This window comes from Hoplias malabaricus, chromosome 10 (genome assembly GCF_029633855.1).
Source record: "Hoplias malabaricus isolate fHopMal1 chromosome 10, fHopMal1.hap1, whole genome shotgun sequence".
Classification (NCBI taxonomy): Eukaryota; Metazoa; Chordata; class Actinopteri; order Characiformes; family Erythrinidae; genus Hoplias; species Hoplias malabaricus.
Window position 1 is genome coordinate 43,013,810 of NC_089809.1, and position 20,686 is coordinate 43,034,495.

The following is a 20,686-nucleotide window of genomic DNA, read 5'->3' on the forward strand; positions in this document are numbered from 1 at the left end:
TCCACACACACACACTCACACTTTTTATTGTTTCACTGGCTCTCAGTGAGGCAGGAACAGTCCTCTCTTTATTATTGGCTCTCAGTGAGGCAGGAACAGTCCTCTCTTTATTATTGGCTCTCAGTGAGGCAGGAACAGCCCGCTCTTTATTATTGGCTCTCAGTGAGGCAGGAACAGTCCTCTTTTTATTACTGGCTCTCAGTGAGGCAGGAACAGTCCTCTCTTTATTACTGGCTCTCAGTGAGGCAGGAACAGCCCGCTCTTTATTATTGGCTCTCAGTGAGGCAGGAACAGCCCGCTCTTTATTATTGGCTCTCAGTGAGGCAGGAACAGTCCTCTTTTTATTACTGGCTCTCAGTGAGGCAGGAACAGTCCTCTCTTTATTACTGGCTCTCAGTGAGGCAGGAACAGCCCGCTCTTTATTATTGGCTCTCAGTGAGGCAGGAACAGCCCGCTCTTTATTATTGGCTCTCAGTGAGGCAGGAACAGTCCTCTTTTTATTACTGGCTCTCAGTGAGGCAGGAACAGCCCGCTCTTTATTACTGGCTCTCAGTGAGGCAGGAACAGCCCGCTCTTTATTATTGGCTCTCAGTGAGGCAGGAACAGCCCGCTCTTTATTATTGGCTCTCAGTGAGGCAGGAACAGTCCTCTTTTTATTACTGGCTCTCAGTGAGGCAGGAACAGTCCTCTTTTTATTACTGGCTCTCAGTGAGGCAGGAACAGCCCGCTCTTTATTATTGGCTCTCAGTGAGGCAGGAACAGCCCGCTCTTTATTATTGGCTCTCAGTGAGGCAGGAACAGCCCGCTCTGTATTATTGGCTCTCAGTGAGGCAGGAACAGCCCGCTCTTTATTATTGGCTCTCAGTGAGGCAGGAACAGCCCAGTCTTTATTATTGGCGCTCAGTGAGGCAGAAACAGCCCGCTCTTTATTATTGGCTCTCAGCGAGGCAGGAACAGTCCTCTCTTTTTTATTGGCTCTCAGTGAGGCAGGAACAGTCCTCTTTTTATTACTGGCTCTCAGTGAGGCAGGAACAGCCCAGTCTTTATTATTGGCGCTCAGTGAGGCAGAAACAGCCCGCTCTTTATTATTGGCTCTCAGCGAGGCAGGAACAGTCCTCTTTTTATTACTGGCTCTCAGTGAGGCAGGAACAGCCCGCTCTTTATTATTGGCTCTCAGTGAGGCAGGAACAGTCCTCTTTTTATTACTGGCTCTCAGTGAGGCAGGAACAGCCCAGTCTTTATTATTGGCGCTCAGTGAGGCAGAAACAGCCCGCTCTTTATTATTGGCTCTCAGTGAGGCAGGAACAGTCCTCTTTTTATTACTGGCTCTCAGTGAGGCAGGAACAGCCCGCTCTTTATTACTGGCTCTCAGTGAGGCAGGAACAGCCCGCTCTTTATTACTGGCTCTCAGTGAGGCAGGAACAGCCCGCTCTTTATTACTGGCTCTCAGTGAGGCAGGAACAGCCCACTCTTTATTATTGGCTCTCAGTGAGGCAGGAACAGTCCTCTCTTTTTTATTGGCTCTCAGTGAGGCAGGAACAGTCCTCTTTTTATTACTGGCTCTCAGTGAGGCAGGAACAGTCCTCTCTTTATTACTGGCTCTCAGTGAGGCAGGAACAGCCCGCTCTTTATTACTGGCTCTCAGTGAGGCAGGAACAGCCCGCTCTTTATCATTGGCTCTCAGTGAGGCAGGAACAGCCCGCTCTTTATCATTGGCTCTCAGTGAGGCAGGAACAGCCCGCTCTATATTATTGGCTCTCAGTGAGGCAGGAACAGCCCGCTCTTTATTATTGGCTCTTAGAGAGGCAGGAACAGCCCAGTCTTTATTATTGGCGCTCAGTGAGGCAGGAACAGCCTGCTCTTTATTACTGGCTCTCAGTGAGGCAGGAACAGCCCACTCTTTATTATTGGCTCTCAGTGAGGCAGGAACAGCCTGCTCTTTATTATTGGCTCTCAGAGAGGCAGGAACAGCCCGCTCTTTATTATTGGCTCTCAGTGAGGCAGGAACAGCCCGCTCTTTATTACTGGCTCTCAGTGAGGCAGGAACAGCCCGCTCTTTATTATTGGCTCTCAGTGAGGCAGGAACAGTCCTCTCTTTTTTATTGGCTCTCAGTGAGGCAGGAACAGTCCTCTTTTTATTACTGGCTCTCAGTGAGGCAGGAACAGTCCTCTCTTTATTACTGGCTCTCAGTGAGGCAGGAACAGCCCGCTCTTTATTACTGGCTCTCAGTGAGGCAGGAACAGCCCGCTCTTTATTATTGGCTCTCAGTGAGGCAGGAACAGCCCGCTCTTTATTATTGGCTCTCAGTGAGGCAGGAACAGCCCGCTCTTTATTATTGGCTCTCAGTGAGGCAGGAACAGCCCGCTCTTTATTATTGGCTCTCAGTGAGGCAGGAACAGCCCGCTCTTTATTATTGGCTCTTAGAGAGGCAGGAACAGCCCGCTCTTTATTATTGGCTCTCAGTGAGGCAGGAACAGCCTGCTCTTTATTATTGGCTCTCAGTGAGGCAGGAATGCCCACTCTTTATTATTGGCTCTCAGTGAGGCAGGAACAGCCCGCTCTTTATTATTGGCTCTCAGTGAGGCAGGAATGCCCGCTCTTTATTATTGGCTCTCAGTGAGGCAGGAACAGCCCGCTCTTTATTATTGGCTCTCAGTGAGGCAGGAACAGCCCGCTCTTTATTATTGGCTCTCAGTGAGGCAGGAACAGCCCGCTCTTTATTATTGGCTCTCAGTGAGGCAGGAACAGCCCGCTCTTTATTATTGGCTCTCAGTGAGGCAGGAACAGCCCGCTCTTTATTATTGGCTCTCAGTGAGGCAGGAACAGCCCGCTCTTTATTATTGGCGCTCAGTGAGGCAGGAACAGCCCGCTCTTTATTACTGGCTCTCAGTGAGGCAGGAACAGCCCGCTCTTTATTATTGGCTCTCAGAGAGGCAGGAACAGCCCACTCTTTATTATTGGCTCTCAGAGAGGCAGGAACAGCCCGCTCTTTATTATTGGCTCTCAGTGAGGCAGGAACAGCCCGCTCTTTATTATTGGCTCTCAGTGAGGCAGGAACAGCTTGCTCTTTATTATTGGCTCTCAGTGAGGCAGGAACAGCCCGCTCTTTATTATTGGCTCTCAGAGAGGCAGGAACAGCCCGCTCTTTATTATTGGCTCTCAGTGAGGCAGGAACAGCCCGCTCTTTATTATTGGCTCTCAGAGAGGCAGGAACAGCCTGCTCTACTAACTCTAGTTCTTGAACCGGTTCTGTTCAGGTTTCTTAGAACCTTGTATCTATGCTGCAAATCCACCCCCACCTTGCCACTCCTGAACGAGATTTGATGGGAACAAAGGAAATGTCTTTAGCGAGGGATGTTGCAGGTTTGCTTTCTTCCAGTGTTGCTGTGACTGTAATTTTTGGTCATTCCATTTTTCTTTATTTGGAACATAATACTGAACAATATTCAGTTCAATATTAAACTTTACTTTTCTCTGCTGCTCTCCCTGTTCACAGAGCCGCTGTCGGTGTGAACTGGGACAGCGCCAGAGCCGGGTTTACAGCGGGGTCAGATCACAGTGATACATGACACGAATGTGTTAATGATGCAGAGTTCTGTCTGTTAACGTTGGAGTGTTACAGAGTGTGTTTCCAGAGCCGTCTGCTGAGCCTGTGAACAGTGTGAACAGTGGAGAGAAATAAAAGTGACTGTTCCTTGGGTCCTACAGACCACAGCTCCAGAAAACACACACATGCAGCATTTTCATGGTTTTGTTTCCTCACCCTATTCATCTGTGTTTTCAGATCAGAACCTTTTAGCCTCTTTAGCTCGACAGATGCCATCACGGTTTCTGCTTAAGAACTTACTAGTTTTGGTTGCAACTGGCAATTCCCTTTAGCAAACTCAGTTCCAAGGCCTGTATCCACCATCTCTTCCTTTCAGTCCCTTGAGAGTTTTACCTCATGACTCAACCCCTCTTCAGTACCACTGTGTGGTAGAGTGACCACTGGTTTAGAATTAAACTTCACACTGAAACACCAGAAGAAAGCTATAATTAAAAGGTCTAACAAAATGGTTTGGTTCTAATCTGTAAGACAATAACATCTCTCCTGAACGTCCCGATCCCCAGCGCGTGTGAGAGCAGCTTCAAAGCCAGTAATGATTGATGTGCGTGGATTATTTTCAGGCAGCGTCAGCTGTGTAACCTGAAAGTGTCACTCAGTGTCAGTGGCACATCTGTCCTGCTGTGTCTCCACGCTAGCGACTCGGCACGAGCGCCAAGCTCCCTCAGCTTCTCTCGACATTAAACCGTGTTTCATCTGCAAGTCTCGCACGGCACATATTGTCAACTCCTTTTGCCACACTTCAGCACAGCACCATCCAAACTACGCCTTCCCTCAAAGACACTGACACTACAGGAGCAGATTTATTCACAGAAATAACTGTATGAAGTAGAAGTCTGGTTTACTCTTTACAGTAGAGACTGGAACATTTCTGTGAGGAACTGATGGCACTGATGTCCATGAGAACATCGCTGAGATCTGGTGCTGATGCTGGACGATCAGTTCTGGATCACAAACACCATTCCAGGTAGCGTCATCAGCCCGGAAAACAGAGCTCCACTGCTCCGCAGCCCAGTGCTGGAGGGTTATATACTCCACGCGCCAACTCTTGGTATTAATCAGTTCATGTACAGCTGCTTCGGAAAGTACCCATTTGTTTGTTTTCTAAAGAGACTGGGCACATGGTTTGGTGAACAGCTTAATATCCCCAACGCAACGGGGCCAAATTAACCTTAGAGTCTACGGGGTGTCTACAAATTCTGGACGTACATTCCTGTGCAAACTTTTTAGGCAACTAAATTATTATAAATTCTAATAATAACAATGTATATTTTGTAAATATTCATTAACCAGTAAAACTAGGCATTGGAGGATGACCTCAAAAAATACTGGACTTTCACAAACAATAACCTCTTACTGCTCTGATAAATAGGTTCTAAGGCCCTGTGCACATAACCCTCAAGATATATTTGACATCAGAGATTTTCCTCCTTATTTTGAAAATATGGAAACGGCTGCATTACTATTCCAGTCCAGAAGGGGGCCATAGTACCTCTTAAAAAGAGACATCAAAACACCATGATGCAAGAAAGAAACAGAGGTTTAATCCCAAATCACTCCATACTCCCTACATGGCGCACTAAACAAGTCGTGGAAAAATGTAATCTAGATCTGAACAGTGCTGTATATATTTGTATTACAGCATCATTTATATTTATTCATATGTGGGAATCTGGAATCTAGAGCTAATCTAGAGTTGTTCTGGCATTGCATCATGGGATTGCCTACGTGGCAGAGGAAAGGGTTCGATGCCACCTTAAAATTCGGCTAAATTCACGTACATCAGTAGGCAGCATAATGAAGCGTCTAAGAATTGGGACGGCCGACGTGTTGGGATCACACTCACTGTGACTTATAATGCTCTCTGGACAGACAGCTCACTAGGTTAAACCGGGGGTGACCCGCTGTTTGAATTTCAGCCAGAATCAGAATCAGACAGGACGTGTGACGTTAGCGTTGCTTGAAAAGTTCTATTTTGCTGTGAACACAACACTGCTGACAACAGACTTTTTTTCAAAAACCACCGTGAAGAGCATTTTCAAAAAAACACAAAACGACCAACACACAGACAAAAACGAGGAAGGGGTTAACCCTTTAGCACAGTCCTGTTCATTATGAAGGAAAAGGTACGGACAGACACTTACCACTTTGAGCTCTGGCACTGATCTGCTCAGCGTCCACTCCTGACTGTTCACAAAGGAATCTGCAAAACAGAAGACGTTCAGTGTTAATGCGGGTGACAAACCTGTGCAGAGCTTTAAGGGTCAGACCCTAGTGACCAGTGACACTCACACACCATTGGATAGTCTCACACACTCACCCAGTCCCTCACACACTCATTCACACAGACACACACCTGTGGACAGTCTCACACACTCACCCAGTCCCTCACACACTCACCCAGTCCCTCACACCTGTGGATAGTTTCACACACTCAAAAATAAAAGTAGTAGATCATTTTCTTTGAAACATTTGAGTAAATTGCATTGAGTAAATAACGTCAGGTTTGAGCTCCACAGTAATCCACTATAAACACATACAAACAAGAGAAGAGTAACTCCAGGTCTGAGACCAGTTCAGGTCCAGGCCGACTCTGCAGCGCCTCGTCAGCGAAGCGTCCTGGAGAACAGCGTAACTGGAGTACAGTGTTTATTACTGAGGACAGAACCCTGCCCTGATATCCTGCCAGATACGCCAAAACATGTCGGAGCTCACACACTCGTCACACAGTGGCACATTATGAGGGCGCTGAAGTGGAGTAGCACTTCTCTAAATGAAAGCGAGAGCTCCTGTAAACTGATCCCAGACCAGTGTCTTTCTGCAGAGGGATGAGAAGTTTACAGATAACATCTTCCCTCCGGTGTAGGGTTCAGACAGTGTGTCTCCATGGAGCAGGTGGGGAAAGCCTTGCAGCCCACACACAGCAGCTACTGCAAACAATTCTGAGACATGGGAACACTTGGAAGAACTAGAGCAGCCAGTCGAGGGCAGCTGGTTTTCTCGCTGCACAGGGCACCACACACTCACACCTGTAAATACATTCACGGCGAATCCACCTACCAACATGTGTGGATTTGGACTGTAGGAGGAAACCGGAACACCCAGAGGATACACACACAGACACAGGGAAAACACAGCACACTCCTCAAAGACAGTGACACAAGGCAGGGCTTGAACGCACTGATCTGTACAACTACTAGACCATCTGTTGCACCACTGTGCTGCCCTCATGCATAAAATGTAGTCCCTGGTTGGTTTTCCACTCCCACAGCTCAGAACCCAGACTCTAACAGGAACTACCGGCTTAGGAAACCACAACAACAACGTTAAGCGGTGTTTACTCATGGTGTATCGGCGTGTTGTTGTTGTTTGGGACTGAACACAGCTCCGTCATCAGTTCAGACAGATCAGTAGAGTTTGTTCCTTCCTTGTTGCAGCGTCCAGCTCTCGCTGGATTCTTTCGTCGGCCACCGATCCAAGGAGCGTTTGAACCTCTTCAAAAGACCACGGCGTCATTTTACGAGCTGCCGTCGTGAGTCGGATAAAAACCAATGTGATCTCTGCTGCAGCTGGAGATTTTACAGATGGAGAGTTGGTGCTGGTCGTCTGCGTTGCGTGGCGTAGAGTGACGACTCTCTCTGGACGATCAGCGCTCTGCAAGGTTTACACTCCACGGTTTAGTCCCTACTCGACTCGCTCTGAACCACGAGAGAACAGCCACTAAACAAGAACCTGCTTCCAGAACCAGGACCGGATTCACCTGGTAGAGAAGCGGGAAAGTTGAGTAGAGTAGTGCAGGTACGATGCGGTGGAATAATGCCATACGTTCTCACGTCAGGTTGCTTGTAGATGGCGATGGTTTGAGAGACAGTGTGGGGACCGGTGATCCTTCTTCACCAATGCTGCCTATAAGTGAAAGTACTTGAACGTCTTGTTCAGTGTTTTTTGACGTTGCCGGGTGTTCCAGAGTGGGTCTGAGAGTGAGGTTTGAATTCTCTCTACACTGCTCCGACAGTGTTCATGGGTCAGTGAGTGATAGAACAGATTGAGGCTGTAATATAATAGAATAATACATTAATGCTGAAGAACAATGATGGTCCAGTGCACACTGAAGTATTTACGCAGGATGAAGCTAACTTTATTCACTTCAATAATCCTTTCACTTTATGATTTCTCCTTTTTATTACCTTCTCTTTTTATTACCCTCTATAAAATACATATTTCCTGTTCCTGCAATTATAGAAATACATTTTATTCCATCTTCACATTCATTTAAAATGATATTTGACCATATTCTTACTTCGCTTTACCTCTCCCTTGTTTAAATTTAATATCTTCATTTTTATTTCAGTTCAGTTTCTGACTCTTATGAAGTTTAAATGCTGTCCTAGGGTTTATCAACTCATTGGAGGATATTAAATAATAGAAAACTGCCAGCACGGATATCCCACGGATTTATTAACAGCTTCGAGGTGCTCTCCGTCACTGGGATGCAGGAAAAACTCTGGACTTGAGTGTAATCTTTCTTTGAACTGTAGCTATCAACTAGCCTTCTAGCGTTTTTATTACCCCCCCCCCCCCATTTAATTTAGAATAACTCTGATCACATGTTGAATTGTGTCTTTTATTGCACTACTTTTACCCTTTTTAATTATTTGTTTATTTATTATAAATGATGATTTTATTGTAGTTGCACTGTTCACTTCATATTTTATTGTTTTTGTGAAACATTCTGAGCTGCTGTCAGCTGTCTGCTCTGTTCCATGTGTTTCTCCCTGGCTCTGTTCTGTTCTGTTCTGCCTCTGCCTTGGTGTTAATGGTGTGTACGAGGCTCTACAAATAAACTACAGTAAGTTGAAGTGGCACGCGTTGTGCCTTACACTGACAATTCAAAGTTATTTCCATATCTCGCCTTTATTTTTGATTTTTTCCTGGCGTTTTAGGCTCCACCCGGCCTCTCCCTGCCCTCCACCACCGACTGACACGTCGTGTTATTGTGTTGCTATGTTTAATTTCACCGCTCCAGACAAAACGTCTCATGGGCCCAAGCAATTTAAACATTTGGGAGGAGGGAATTCCCTCCGATGGTGGAACCCCTCTAATCTTCTGCGATGTAGGGGCTGCACTGTCAGATGAAAGGAGAATGAATGAAAGAAGAAGATTAGATAACTGTCAAAATTATTTTTCCCACCCAACCGGCCCAAACTGGAGACTGACACGAGCCGGCCCTTCGGGAATCCTCCGGAGCCTCCCGATTAGCCGCTCCGGCTCTGCGTCCGCCTCCTCGTCCCTGTGCACAACCGTGACAGCTGTACTTATGTACGACAGGTGCTACACAAACAAAGATTATGAAATGATTATTATATGACGAACTCATATCTAGCAGCACAAGGTTCTCTCATCCAGTGGTAATTGTACTCCACCATGCCCACACCCTGAGGACTTAAAACACCCCATTCCTAACACTGCCGGCAGGCAAACACACAGCAGCAGGTCAGCAGAGGTGTGGATGAGGTGAGGGTGACTCAACACGCATCATTTAATCACCACTGCAACACACGTGAGCGAGTACTGCACACAGAGAAACTGTTTATTTCAGCTGAGGACTCACTGCAATCAATTCTCCAAAGGTGTGTTCACATTTGTCAGGCTTAGTTCCATTAAGAGTAAAATATGTGTTCAGTGCACGTTCACGAGAATGAAGAAGAAAGACAACAGAGCGAAAACGGCTAAAAACCAGCTTCTGCTCCACTTCTGAAGACTTTAGAATGGCCCCGCCCCCTCGTCTGAGTGTGTCCAATCACAGCGCTGGACCCGTGTTTATGTGAGAGCGCAAAGACGAGGTTAAACTCAACAAAACAGACACAACGAGCGCGGAGAAATAAGAGCACTGAGTAAAAACGGAGAAGAAAGAGAACAGAGTGAAAACAGCTAAAAACCAGAGCTTCTGCTCCTCGCTCCTCACTGCTGTGCGCTCGGGGTCGGGGTGAACATGTGGCTCATTGTAAATTGAAGTGTGTGGTTCCTCTACAGCCCACAACAGCAGCAAAACTTAACCATGAAGATGAATTCAAGTTCGTCCAGGAGATCTGCAGAGAAACTGAACGAGGGAAGATGCCCAGTTGGCACCAGCAGCTGTTGTGAGACACAGAGGCGTCTTTGTGCAGCGCCACACGGTGATTGTTGCTTTGTCTGTGCCAGTTTTCACTTCACTGCTCTTGTCCAATTCAATCAAAATGATTATTCAGTGTCCCAGGGCTATGTTTCTCCTTGTTCTGAATTGATTGAAAATGTAGATTAACGGTTGCAAAGAAGGAGACGCGGACAGTGAAAGAGAACAAATGAGAGTGGCCAAAAACATGTTTTCAACACAGCCTCCTAAAACTGTCAGACAGGAGACAAAGGCTTCAGCGCTTGAGGAAACTAACATTTCTAGCGTCTTTCCAAGAGCTGTGCCTTCAGAAACAACTCATTGATTACACCACCACCCATCCCCTGACCCCATTATCACCCCCACACAGTCACCTTGCACTTTCAATGCTCTGTTTTATGTCAGTGAACACTAACTGCACACACAGTGTTATCTAACTGCTATTCAGACAGCAGCTCTTACACTTCTTTCTCTTCTGTAACGACTACAGCACTTTCCCCAGTGCTGGTGTAAAATTTGAGTGTTGGTGACGGACCAGAAACTTTTCTCACAGACAGTCACCCGGAGGAAACCCACGCAGACACAGGGAGAACACACCACACTCCTCACAGACAGTCACCCGGAGGAAACCCACGCAGATACAGGGATAACACATCACACTCCTCACAGACAGTCACCCGGAGGAAACCCACACAGACACAGAGAGAACACACCACACTCCTCACAGACAGTCACCCGGAGGAAACCCACACAGACACAGGGAGAACACACCACACTCCTCACAGACAGTCACCCGGAGGAAACCCACGCAGATACAGGGATAACACATCACACTCCTCACAGACAGTCACCCGGAGGAAACCCACACAGACACAGAGAGAACACACCACACTCCTCACAGACAGTCACCCGGAGGAAACCCACGCAGACACAGGGAGAACACACCACACTCCTCACAGACAGTCACCCGGAGGAAACCCACGCAGATACAGGGATAACACATCACACTCCTCACAGACAGTCACCCGGAGGAAACCCACGCAGATACAGGGATAACACATCACACTCCTCACAGACAGTCACCCGGAGGAAACCCACACAGACACAGAGAGAACACACCACACTCCTCACAGACAGTCACCCGGAGGAAACCCACGCAGACACAGGGAGAACACACCACACTCCTCACAGACAGTCACCCGGAGGAAACCCACGCAGACACAGGGAGAACACATCACACTCCTCACAGACAGTCACCCGGAGGAAACCCACGCAGACACAGGGAGAACACACCACACTCCTCACAGACAGTGACCCGGAGCGAGACTCGAACCTACAATCTCTAGGACCCTGGAGCTGTGACAGAGACACTACCTGCTGCTCTACTGTGCCGCCCTGTTTTGCATTATGACTGGAACATTTAAATTCAAAATTAGGCTTACACAGCCATTTTTAACTACGGCACTAATATAATTTATGTCCACCCTGCTGTTTATGTTAAACCTTAATGTATATTACAGTATCTACCTCAAAGTGTGTAATATATTTTCCTGCTGTTCTGAGGCCTGTAAAATCAACACGTTCTGCAGCTGGGAAGTGTGTCCACAATATATTTTCTTAGAGTCTCATCTCTAATCTCCTCCGCTACTGCATAAAGTTTTCAGCATAAGATGTAAGTAATCATGTGTTTTTAAAATGTTTACAGCGGGACTTCATAAGAGCTGCTCAGATCAAACTCGACCGGCTACATTACTCCCTCCTGACGTGCAGCTAATCTGCGGCAAGTGTTGACACGACTGTCTCTCGGAGCTGCTCTATAAAACAGCGTGAGATCTCACTCTGTCTTCCTCAGGCATGCATCTAAAACCCCCAGCGAGTACATATCCTCAGCAGAGAGCTGCAGGAGTGACGCAGCCGCGGGGTTCACCTCGCTACGGTAAGTGTGGTGGTGGGTCTGTGAAGTTCCTGGAAAAACTTGCTCGGAAATGAGGTAAACTTAACGGATGAGTGAAACCTGTGTTTTTTCCCCATCATTGCACAGCATTAATTAATGTATCCATTCATCTTCATCCTGATCAGGGCTGTGGTGGGTCCAGAGCCTAGACAGAATCAATGAGTACACTGAGGACACTCATAGACACACACACACACACACCTGTGTACAGTTTCTCTCTCTCTCTCACACACACACACACACACACACACACACACCTGTGTACAGTTTCTCTCTCTCTCTCACACACACACACACACACACACACACACACACACACGTGTACAGTTTCTCTCTCTCTCTCACACACACACACACACACACACACACGTGTACAGTTTCTCACACACACACACACCTGTGTAGTTTCTCACACACACACACTCACCTGTGTACAGTTTCTCTCTCTCTCACACACACACACACACTCACCTGTGTACAGTCTCTCACACACACACACACACTCACCTGTGTAGTCTCTCTCTCTCTCTCACACACACACACACACACTTGTGTAGTCTCTCTCTCACACACACACACCTGTGTACAGTCTCTCACACACACACACTCACCTGTGTACAGTCTCTCACACACACACACACACACTCGTGTAGTCTCTCACACACACACACACACTCACCTGTGTACAGTCTCTCTCTCTCTCACACACACACACACACACACACACTTGTGTAGTCTCTCTCACACACACACTCACCTGTGTACAGTCTCTCACACACACACACCTGTGTACAGTCTCTCTCTCTCTCACACACACACACACACACACACAAATACCTGTAGACAAATTCACACACTCGCACCTGTGGCCAGTTTCTTTCTCTTTCATTCTTTCTCTCTTTCTTTCACAGTCACTCAGTCACATGTGAGTTTCATAAACACACACTCACCTACAGCCTCACTTTCACACGCACCCCGTCACTCACTCACACTGACATTCTGCTGACCGTTCCACTGGTACTCCACCTAACGTGTGTATAAACTTTGGGAGAAAAACAGCGCACCCTGAAGGAAACCCACACAGACACAGGGAGAATACACCACACTACTTACAAAGAGTGACCCAAGATGGGCATTGATCTCACAAGCCCAGAACCTTAGAAATGTGTGACACTGACACTAGCTGTTGCCCCACAATACCACAATCATTGCATAGTGAACCTGTGCTCACACACACACACACACACATGCCCCTGAAGCACTGGGGAGCCATTCCAGTGCTGGGGTGGGGGCAGTTAGGAATTAGGTGCCATGGACGTTGAGGGAGGAGACAGTGCTGTTTCTTCACTCCTTCACTTCAACTTCCAACGACCCTTCAGTCACAAGCCTGCTCCTCTAACCTTTAAGCCAGGGGTTCCAAGTGCGTCAATCACACCCTGGTCACTACATCCCTCCCCAGCCCCTGTTAGGTCTGTTCCACCCAGCCATTCACCCACCATCCCCATTAGTAGTGGTAGTGGTAGATCTCACAATAAAAGTCTGTGGGCACCCCTGCTTTGGGCCATGGCTACCACTTTCTTCAGACCCTTGCTGTTCAGAGCAGTGGCAGGAATCACCAAATCTATCAAAGCTTTAGCAAACAATAAATCAGCACCCGACCGACACAGACATCACTCCTGCTTTGTTCACTGAGGGGTTTACAGTGGAGTAGGGGCCACTAGGAGCTCAGTGAGGGGAACACTATCTAAAAAAGTCCACCACACTTCACTCATTCCTGAACTGTTTCTCTTTCTCTGAAGATCCGCCGCGGTGTTTGTGTCAGACGTGTGCTCAGGGGTTTTCTGCGGGAGGTGTGGCAGTAACCAGAGACGGTGAACATGCGTCATTAGTCGAGAGGGAGTTCAGAGGCACAGCACATATCAAAGTCTGACTCCAGGTGTGACACGAGTCTGCTGTTCGAGATCTGCGCTTCACACAAACAGAGCGGGCCCTGCTCAGAGCAGGGAGAACTGGAAGATATAAATCAGTAATTGCATTAAAGGAAAAAAAAACAAAACAACAAACTAACACCACACTTTCAGATCTTAAAGCATGGGGGAAGATTATTCGCACCGCGGACACAGCTTCCCAACACAAAGACAACAGAAGTCTTTTGATTTATTTTTCATATCAATCTTTCAACGATCGAGTGCTCTGAAGTACGGAGGGAAAGGCTTTAAGCTTGGCCTGAGGATTACTGTCGCTTTGTGGTTTAACACCAAAAAACAAGCCATAAACGAATGGGCCATTAACACCAAACAAACTAAGGCTGTAAGTCAAACATCATCTTTTGAAAATCATTCATTTTATTTCAAATATTGAACCATTCTCTAAAGAATATAAAACAACTCAAGAACTGGATTCTCCTTTAGTCCCTGCTCTCTCATGGGTCCAATCGGACTGAGTAGAAACCAAACCGTGACTCGCGACGGCAGCTCGTAAATCAGGTCCTGGTTCTGGAAGCTGGTTCTTGTTTAGTGGCTGTTCTCTCGTGGTTCAGAGCGAGTCGAGTAGGGACTAAACCGTGGCGTGTAAACCTTGCAGAGCGCTGATCGTCCAGAGAGAGTCGTCACTCTACGCCACGCAACGCAGACGACCAGCACCAACTCTCCATCTGTAAAATCTCCAGCTGCAGCAGAGATCACGTTTGTTTTTATCCGACTCACGACGGCAGCTCGTAAAATGACGCCGTGGTCTTTTGAAGAGGTTCAAACGCTCCTTGGATCGGTGGCCGACGAAAGAATCCAGCGAGAGCTGGACGCTGCAACAAGGAAGGAACAAACTCTACTGATCTGTCTGAACTGATGACGGAGCTGTGTTCAGTCCCAAACAACAACAACACGCCGATACACCATGAGTAAACACCGCTTAACGTTGTTGTTGTGGTTTCCTAAGCCTGTAGTTCCTGTTAGAGTCTGGGTTCTGAGCTGTGGGAGTGGAAAACCAACCAACCTTAACGTTACCGCCGCCGTTGTTGTGGTTTCCAAACCCACTGTTCCTGTTAGAGACGTGATTTTGAGACGACACCCGATACATTTAGTGTAATAAAAACCAGGGACTAGGCACCAAACAGTGCGTAGATTCCAGTAGTGGTCCCTTGCATTAGAAAAGCACCAAAAACATTGAGTCTATCATCAGGAGATTGCTACTGGTTCTATTCCCTGTGATGCCCTGTGAAGTCCAAGACAGCCTCACTCTCTCTGGGTGGGTGCACTAGCAGAGTGCTGGTCTGTGCAGCAGCCTGTGGGTTGACGTAGAAGATCAGGACAGCTGGAATTCTCTGACATGTTGAGTTCCAGTGATGCTGTATTAGCAGCAGGTCAAACAAAGACAGTGGCTGGCTTCCCAAGTCAAAGAGGATGTATGTGCTCAGCGACACCCTTGCAGTCTGGAGGCAACGTGTGTTTCGGGGAGACTCATCTAACACAGTCAATTTGGTAATGACTTAAATTTGGGAGAAATGTGGGATTTTAAAATGGTATAAAATAAAAATGTGCTCAGGTAAAATAAAAAAAAAAGGTTTCATAAAAGTGGTATTGGTTTCTGAAGGGGCTTTACACGTTGTACATATGCTAATCACTGAATTAATGTCAGTTTAATGAATATTCATTGCAGCCCTAATGCAACTCCACTTTGAATGATTAATGGTTCATTGCAGACATAATGAAGAAGGCAATGCTTTTTTTGAACAAATCCTTTTTTTAAGAGGCATACTTTTAAAACCTCCCTTCCTCAGTGCATGTGCACATTAATGTGGAGATCTGGAACCTACCAACCCCCACACTGTGAAACAAGAATCCCCAGTCAGTTTTCTGTGTGCTGCCCAATCAGAAAACATAGGACAAAGTTAGTTGTTTTAATTCTTCTCCGCTTCTTACGTCAAATGAATAGACTTTAAAATTGTGCAAAGATGAGGTAAAATGCTGCAAAACAGACAACAAGAACACAGAGTAAAAACAGAGAAAACCTGAATGGAGAGAAGAAAGAGAACTGAGCGAAAACGGCTAAAAATCAGAGCTCCTCACTCCTCACTGCTGTGCGCTCGGGGTCGGGGTGAACAGCGAGCGGCTCATTATCATTTAAAGGAACGTGCACCGAAAGTGACTGTTCAGAACAGGGCTGTTTAGACAGGGGGAGAACACTGCTGCCGTGTTTGATCCTTGATCACAGACGTTTCATTAAGAACCAGAACTGTGTTCCGCAGCGGACGAGGGGGAGAATATGACCCCTTTAAATGTGTAAAATACACAGCAATGCAGTGCCATACTTGCTCATCACCCATACCACATTATTTACCAGCCCCAGTGACTAAGATGCGATACCGCAACCAAACAAAGGAGTTGTAACTGAGACACCTTTATCTTGCTGGCAAGTGATGACAGGCAAGACCCCCACCCCCACTACCACCTTTAGGGACTTTGGGGTTTTAATCCCACAGGAGCGCAAATGCTGAGAACTTCTCCAGATCCTTTAACACTCTGCCCATCCATCAGCAGGGGCAGGTTGAGGCAAGCACGCAGGGCCAGGCCTTTAGAAAAACACACCTTAGCTTAGCGCCGAGAGGTACGAGTGCGGGGTGTTAAAGGCACACCTAGATTCTGTTGATTGCCTGGCTGACACATTCACCCAGCCAAGCCAAGGCCAGCTTCCGGGCAGGAGAGTCTCTATAGAGACGGCAGACAAAATACCAATCACAAAGGAGGCACTGCTTTCGTTTGGAAGTGCTAAAGGCTCGTTTGAATGCTGAGTTCTGACAAAATAAAAGAAGCAAACTCTGTCTCTGGTTGCTACAATGCAGCATCAAAAGGCATGTCGTAAAGGCCTTTTGTGGAAAAGGGCATCACAGGGATGTTTGCAGTGGCCTGTGTTATGTAAGTCTCCAGGCATGCATTTGTTAATGTTTACACTGGAGTCAAACTCTTATCAATATTCTCTCCAGGGCTACTGCACTGATTCAACACATCTTTCTTTCAGGAAAGAAGGAAAAGAGAGAGAGGGGAAGAGACAGAGAGAAACAGAACGAGAACAAGCAACGTGGGGGGAGGGAGTAAAAGGAAAGACTGTTTTTGTTTGACTCTGCCTTTGTGTGTGTGTTGAAACTTATTCGTGGAGATATGACTCATGTAGGTGACAGTTACACTAACAACTCAAGGCCTTCTTCCACAGTCTATTCACAGCACACTGAAGTTTAAAGCCAGGGTTGCCCATGGTTCCTTCTACTGTTCGCATGGATGGAGGCGCTCCAAACGTAGCCTGGAGTGCTGCCAACCTCGCTCCAGCCACCTTAACACTCTTACCTAACGCTGTTCAAAACTATGCATCCCTAATCCGTACTTCATGTTCTCTGCACATGGCGCTTCTTCTGAGTTCACAAGTGGGGCAAAGGACATGCGCATGACTCTGCCGCAGAATCATAAAGTCTTTCCTAAAGCTGGAAAGTCTAAAGGCTAAAAAAACTACAGTTAATTATCTGCGTGTCCTTGACAAGAACTCAGCCGTTTACTCTGGAGAATGCAATGTTCTACTCTAAATGAATGGATGAATGAATAATTGAATGAATATATAAATGAACACAGCTCTCCAAATCCGAATTTGCTTAGTAACACTGTGACCTTCCAGTCCTGATTAAAAATGGATTCAGACCAAAACAAAAAACAAGACAGACCTCATCAAAAAAAAGCCTTAAGGATTTGTCAGCATTCGTTGCTCTGAGGTTGTTAACGCCATCTTTAGAGTTGATAAAGTGAAACAACTCCTACTCGCGTCAAACTTGTATGGGATAATTCGCATTAAGGGGGACGTATTAAGAGAATAATATCCATTGTTCGGTGCATGCGCTCATTAATGTGTGGATCTCAAGGCCTCCAACACACACACTGTGAAAGAGGAGAACCCAGTCTGAAAACACGGACTAAAACAAGCCGTTAATTCTGCTCCGCTCCTGACGTCAAGTGCCGAGACTTTAGAATGGCCCCGCCCCCTCGTCTGAGTCTGTCCAATCACAGCGCTGGACCAGTGTTTATGTGAGAGCGCAAAGACGAGTTTACACTCAGCAACAAGCGCTGAGAAATAAGAGAACTGAGTAAACAACAAGGAGAAAACAAGAACGGAGAAGAACTGAGCGAAAAATGCAAAAGTTGATCTCCCCTCCAAAAAATTCTTATTTCCTCATTCATCTTTCTTTTATCCTAGCACACATTTATCCTCCTGCCTGTTAATGCCTTCATCATTCCATCCTGCATGCATGGTTAACTGACAACAATATGCACCATTTTCATTTTAATTAAATTTGTGCATAATTTCAGTCTATGACATCCCGGAGCCTATAAATCGACTGAGGAAACCCAACTCATTTACTTGCATTGAATAATGCCTCTGATCCCAGAACCCTAACCTCCATTGTCTAAGTTTTATGGCTGTAGCAATTTGCTTGGATCTTTTGCGTCTCGCTCGTCTCCCTCAGGCTCTGAACTCTTCTGAGAGAGAAGGACCTCTGAGACTGGGGGTGCTGCCAGGGAATGAGACTCATGAATTTCACACAGCTTACCTTGACCTTTGCTGAAGTCACTGCCTGTTAGTGTCTCTATAGCAACAGGCTGGGGATTTTTATTCCTGTCCGGGGGATTTCTGCCCGTCGGTTGGCTTTCTGTGCAGGTCTCCGATTTGTTGCCCGAAGATTGGCCTTTTCTTTTAAAACGACTCGTGATTAGCTGCCAAAATGTCGGCTCCCCAGAAGCAGTTGGTTTTATTGGCTTGGTGAGTTTGGCAGGGGCTAGCGGGACCTCCAAAACGGAGACCTTTCCCCTGCTCTGGAACTGGATGTACTGCTTATTCTTACTGTCCTCATCCTTCTCGAAAGCAGGAGACAACGTCCTACCAGTCAGATAAGAGAATGGACGAGTGGAACGGGTCACATCCTCTCCTATACTTGTCGTCCGTGCCCTTTCTCGGGCGCCTTCTTGCTCCGGCTGGTTACGATTCCGCTTAACCCTCAGGCTTAGACTCCTCCGCAAGGAGCTGAACTTCTTCTTCGGTCCACCCGACTTGCTGGAAGCGGGGGCAGAAACGGCTGGAACCTCCTTATCCTGGGCTTGTCGGCCAAAGATCCTCCACCTAAAGCCAGAGCGCGGCAGGCTGGCAGCATCACTGAAAGTGCGGTTAGCCAGCTCATGCTGAGAACTGCTGGCCTCCTTCAGCTCTAGCACAGTCATGCTGACGGGTCGTGGTTTTCCTTTTGTCCGTAAGGGTCGGCGAGCTGGAATCTCCTGTTGGGGAAATGGAGGCAGTCGGAAAGAAGGAGGCATGTCCGATCTGAGGCCATCGACAGCTCGGATCTCAGCTTTCCTGGATCTGTGCTGCTGAAGGGTGTCTGGATGGTCCGTTTTACCTGTGTTGGTCAGGAGCAGATTGCCTGGCTGTGAGGAAGCCAACATACATACACTGTGAGGTCTCCTTGACCAATCCTGCGAGCATGCTCTCGTAATCTGTTCTTTTTGAGGCTCATCCAACGAGCCATACATGCTCACAGTCTTCCTTCTGCCAAAGAAACGCACCCCCAGGGTAGACCTTCGCAGGACCACCACATGGGGTCTTGCTGTGGCCTCCCGAGAGGCGACATTACAGTATTCCTTTCCAGATGTACATCCAGCTACAGGAGTGTCTGTAAGCTCCTTAGTTTGTGCTGTTCTCTCCACTGAGGCTAAGCTGCAATCTGCCAGAGCGAGACTGAGCATAGAATTGTCCTGGAGCAGTGCAGGAAACCGGTCCGTTCTCATTCCTGACTATTCCAACCTCCTCCCACCACCTCGGTGCTTGCCCGTGCTGCTCAGGTGAGGCCACCTGCCAAGCTTCTTCTCAGCTGCCCTCCTCCTCTGCCTCGGGCTCTCTCCCTGTTCCTCCCTCCTCGCCGCCTCCTCTTTCCCCTCAACGAGACTTGGCCTCTCCTATGTCCCCACCCTCTTTTCCACCTCTCAAAGTTCACAAACACAGGGACTCCGAACACAGCGGTCCCAGCTTGCAGGTGCTGAATCGACACAGCCGTGCCCTCAGGAATCTCATCTGCAGCGGGCTAACTCAGGAATAACGTCGCAATGCACATACACATCCACAAGCCCTGTCTCGCAAAAGCCTCTCTCCCTTCCCCTCTCCTACTTTAACACAAAGCTGCTTCTGGCTGCTCTTTGAGTCTTTCACCTCCGGGCCACATTCCAAACACAGGCATAATCCCTCACCTCTGACATGTGAGGAAGGGAGAGCGAGAGGAAAAAAAAAAAGATCTTGAGACAAGCCTTAGCACGACCTCATAGACACCTCCACCACCAAGAAGTGGGAGCTGCAGCAAAGCCAGGCGCATAAGCAATGATGGGAAAACCCACTGCTTTTGTTTTGGCTCTTGTGAACTCGGCAGAAGGTGGAGGTGTAAGAGGTAAATCCTTTAAATATAGCACTGTGCTTATTGCATCTTCTCCTGCCGACTGCTCCTCTGTGTAATCCTGCAATCCAGCAACCAAAGCACATCAGGTCTAGCGTGAAGGCAAGAGGCTGAAACAGCTCCACAAACAAAAACATTTTATAATAATAAAATCTCCAGGTTTTAGCTGCACTAAAAGGATTCCTCATGGAACCTGTGTGTAGTGAACGTGGGCCAAACGAGTCCAAATGAGGAATTCAGCTTGGAACAAAGAGCTAGAAAATGAAAACCTTTACATGCAGCACAGCACCTTCAAATAACGACACCCAGTCTTTAAATATACTTTAAATACAGAGCTCAAATATATTCATTACTTTTCATACACAGATGTTTCAGTAAGGATCACCTTTAAAGTAGCACCAGGTGGTTTTATTACAATTAACTGCTACAGTTAAAATAAACCCCCCAGAACCCCCATTACTCTTCCTCAGTCTCCAGCAGATGCTTATATTCAGTGCAGTGCTAAG

General features: G+C 47.2%; 1 protein-coding gene across 3 annotated transcripts in view; it reads right to left on the reverse strand.

The window, feature by feature from the left end:
• Positions 1–20,686, reverse strand: part of agap3 (ArfGAP with GTPase domain, ankyrin repeat and PH domain 3) — a 202,928-nt gene that overhangs the window by 91,702 nt on the left and 90,540 nt on the right. For 2 of the 3 annotated variants that reach the window (XM_066682583.1, XM_066682584.1), the window contains exon 2: positions 5,750–5,808. In XM_066682583.1, coding sequence (XP_066538680.1) covers positions 5,750–5,808 — 59 coding nt within the window. Of the gene's footprint in view, positions 1–5,749; positions 5,809–18,296; positions 19,525–20,686 lie in introns of those variants that run through there. The other variant, XM_066682581.1, reaches the window with a different exon arrangement.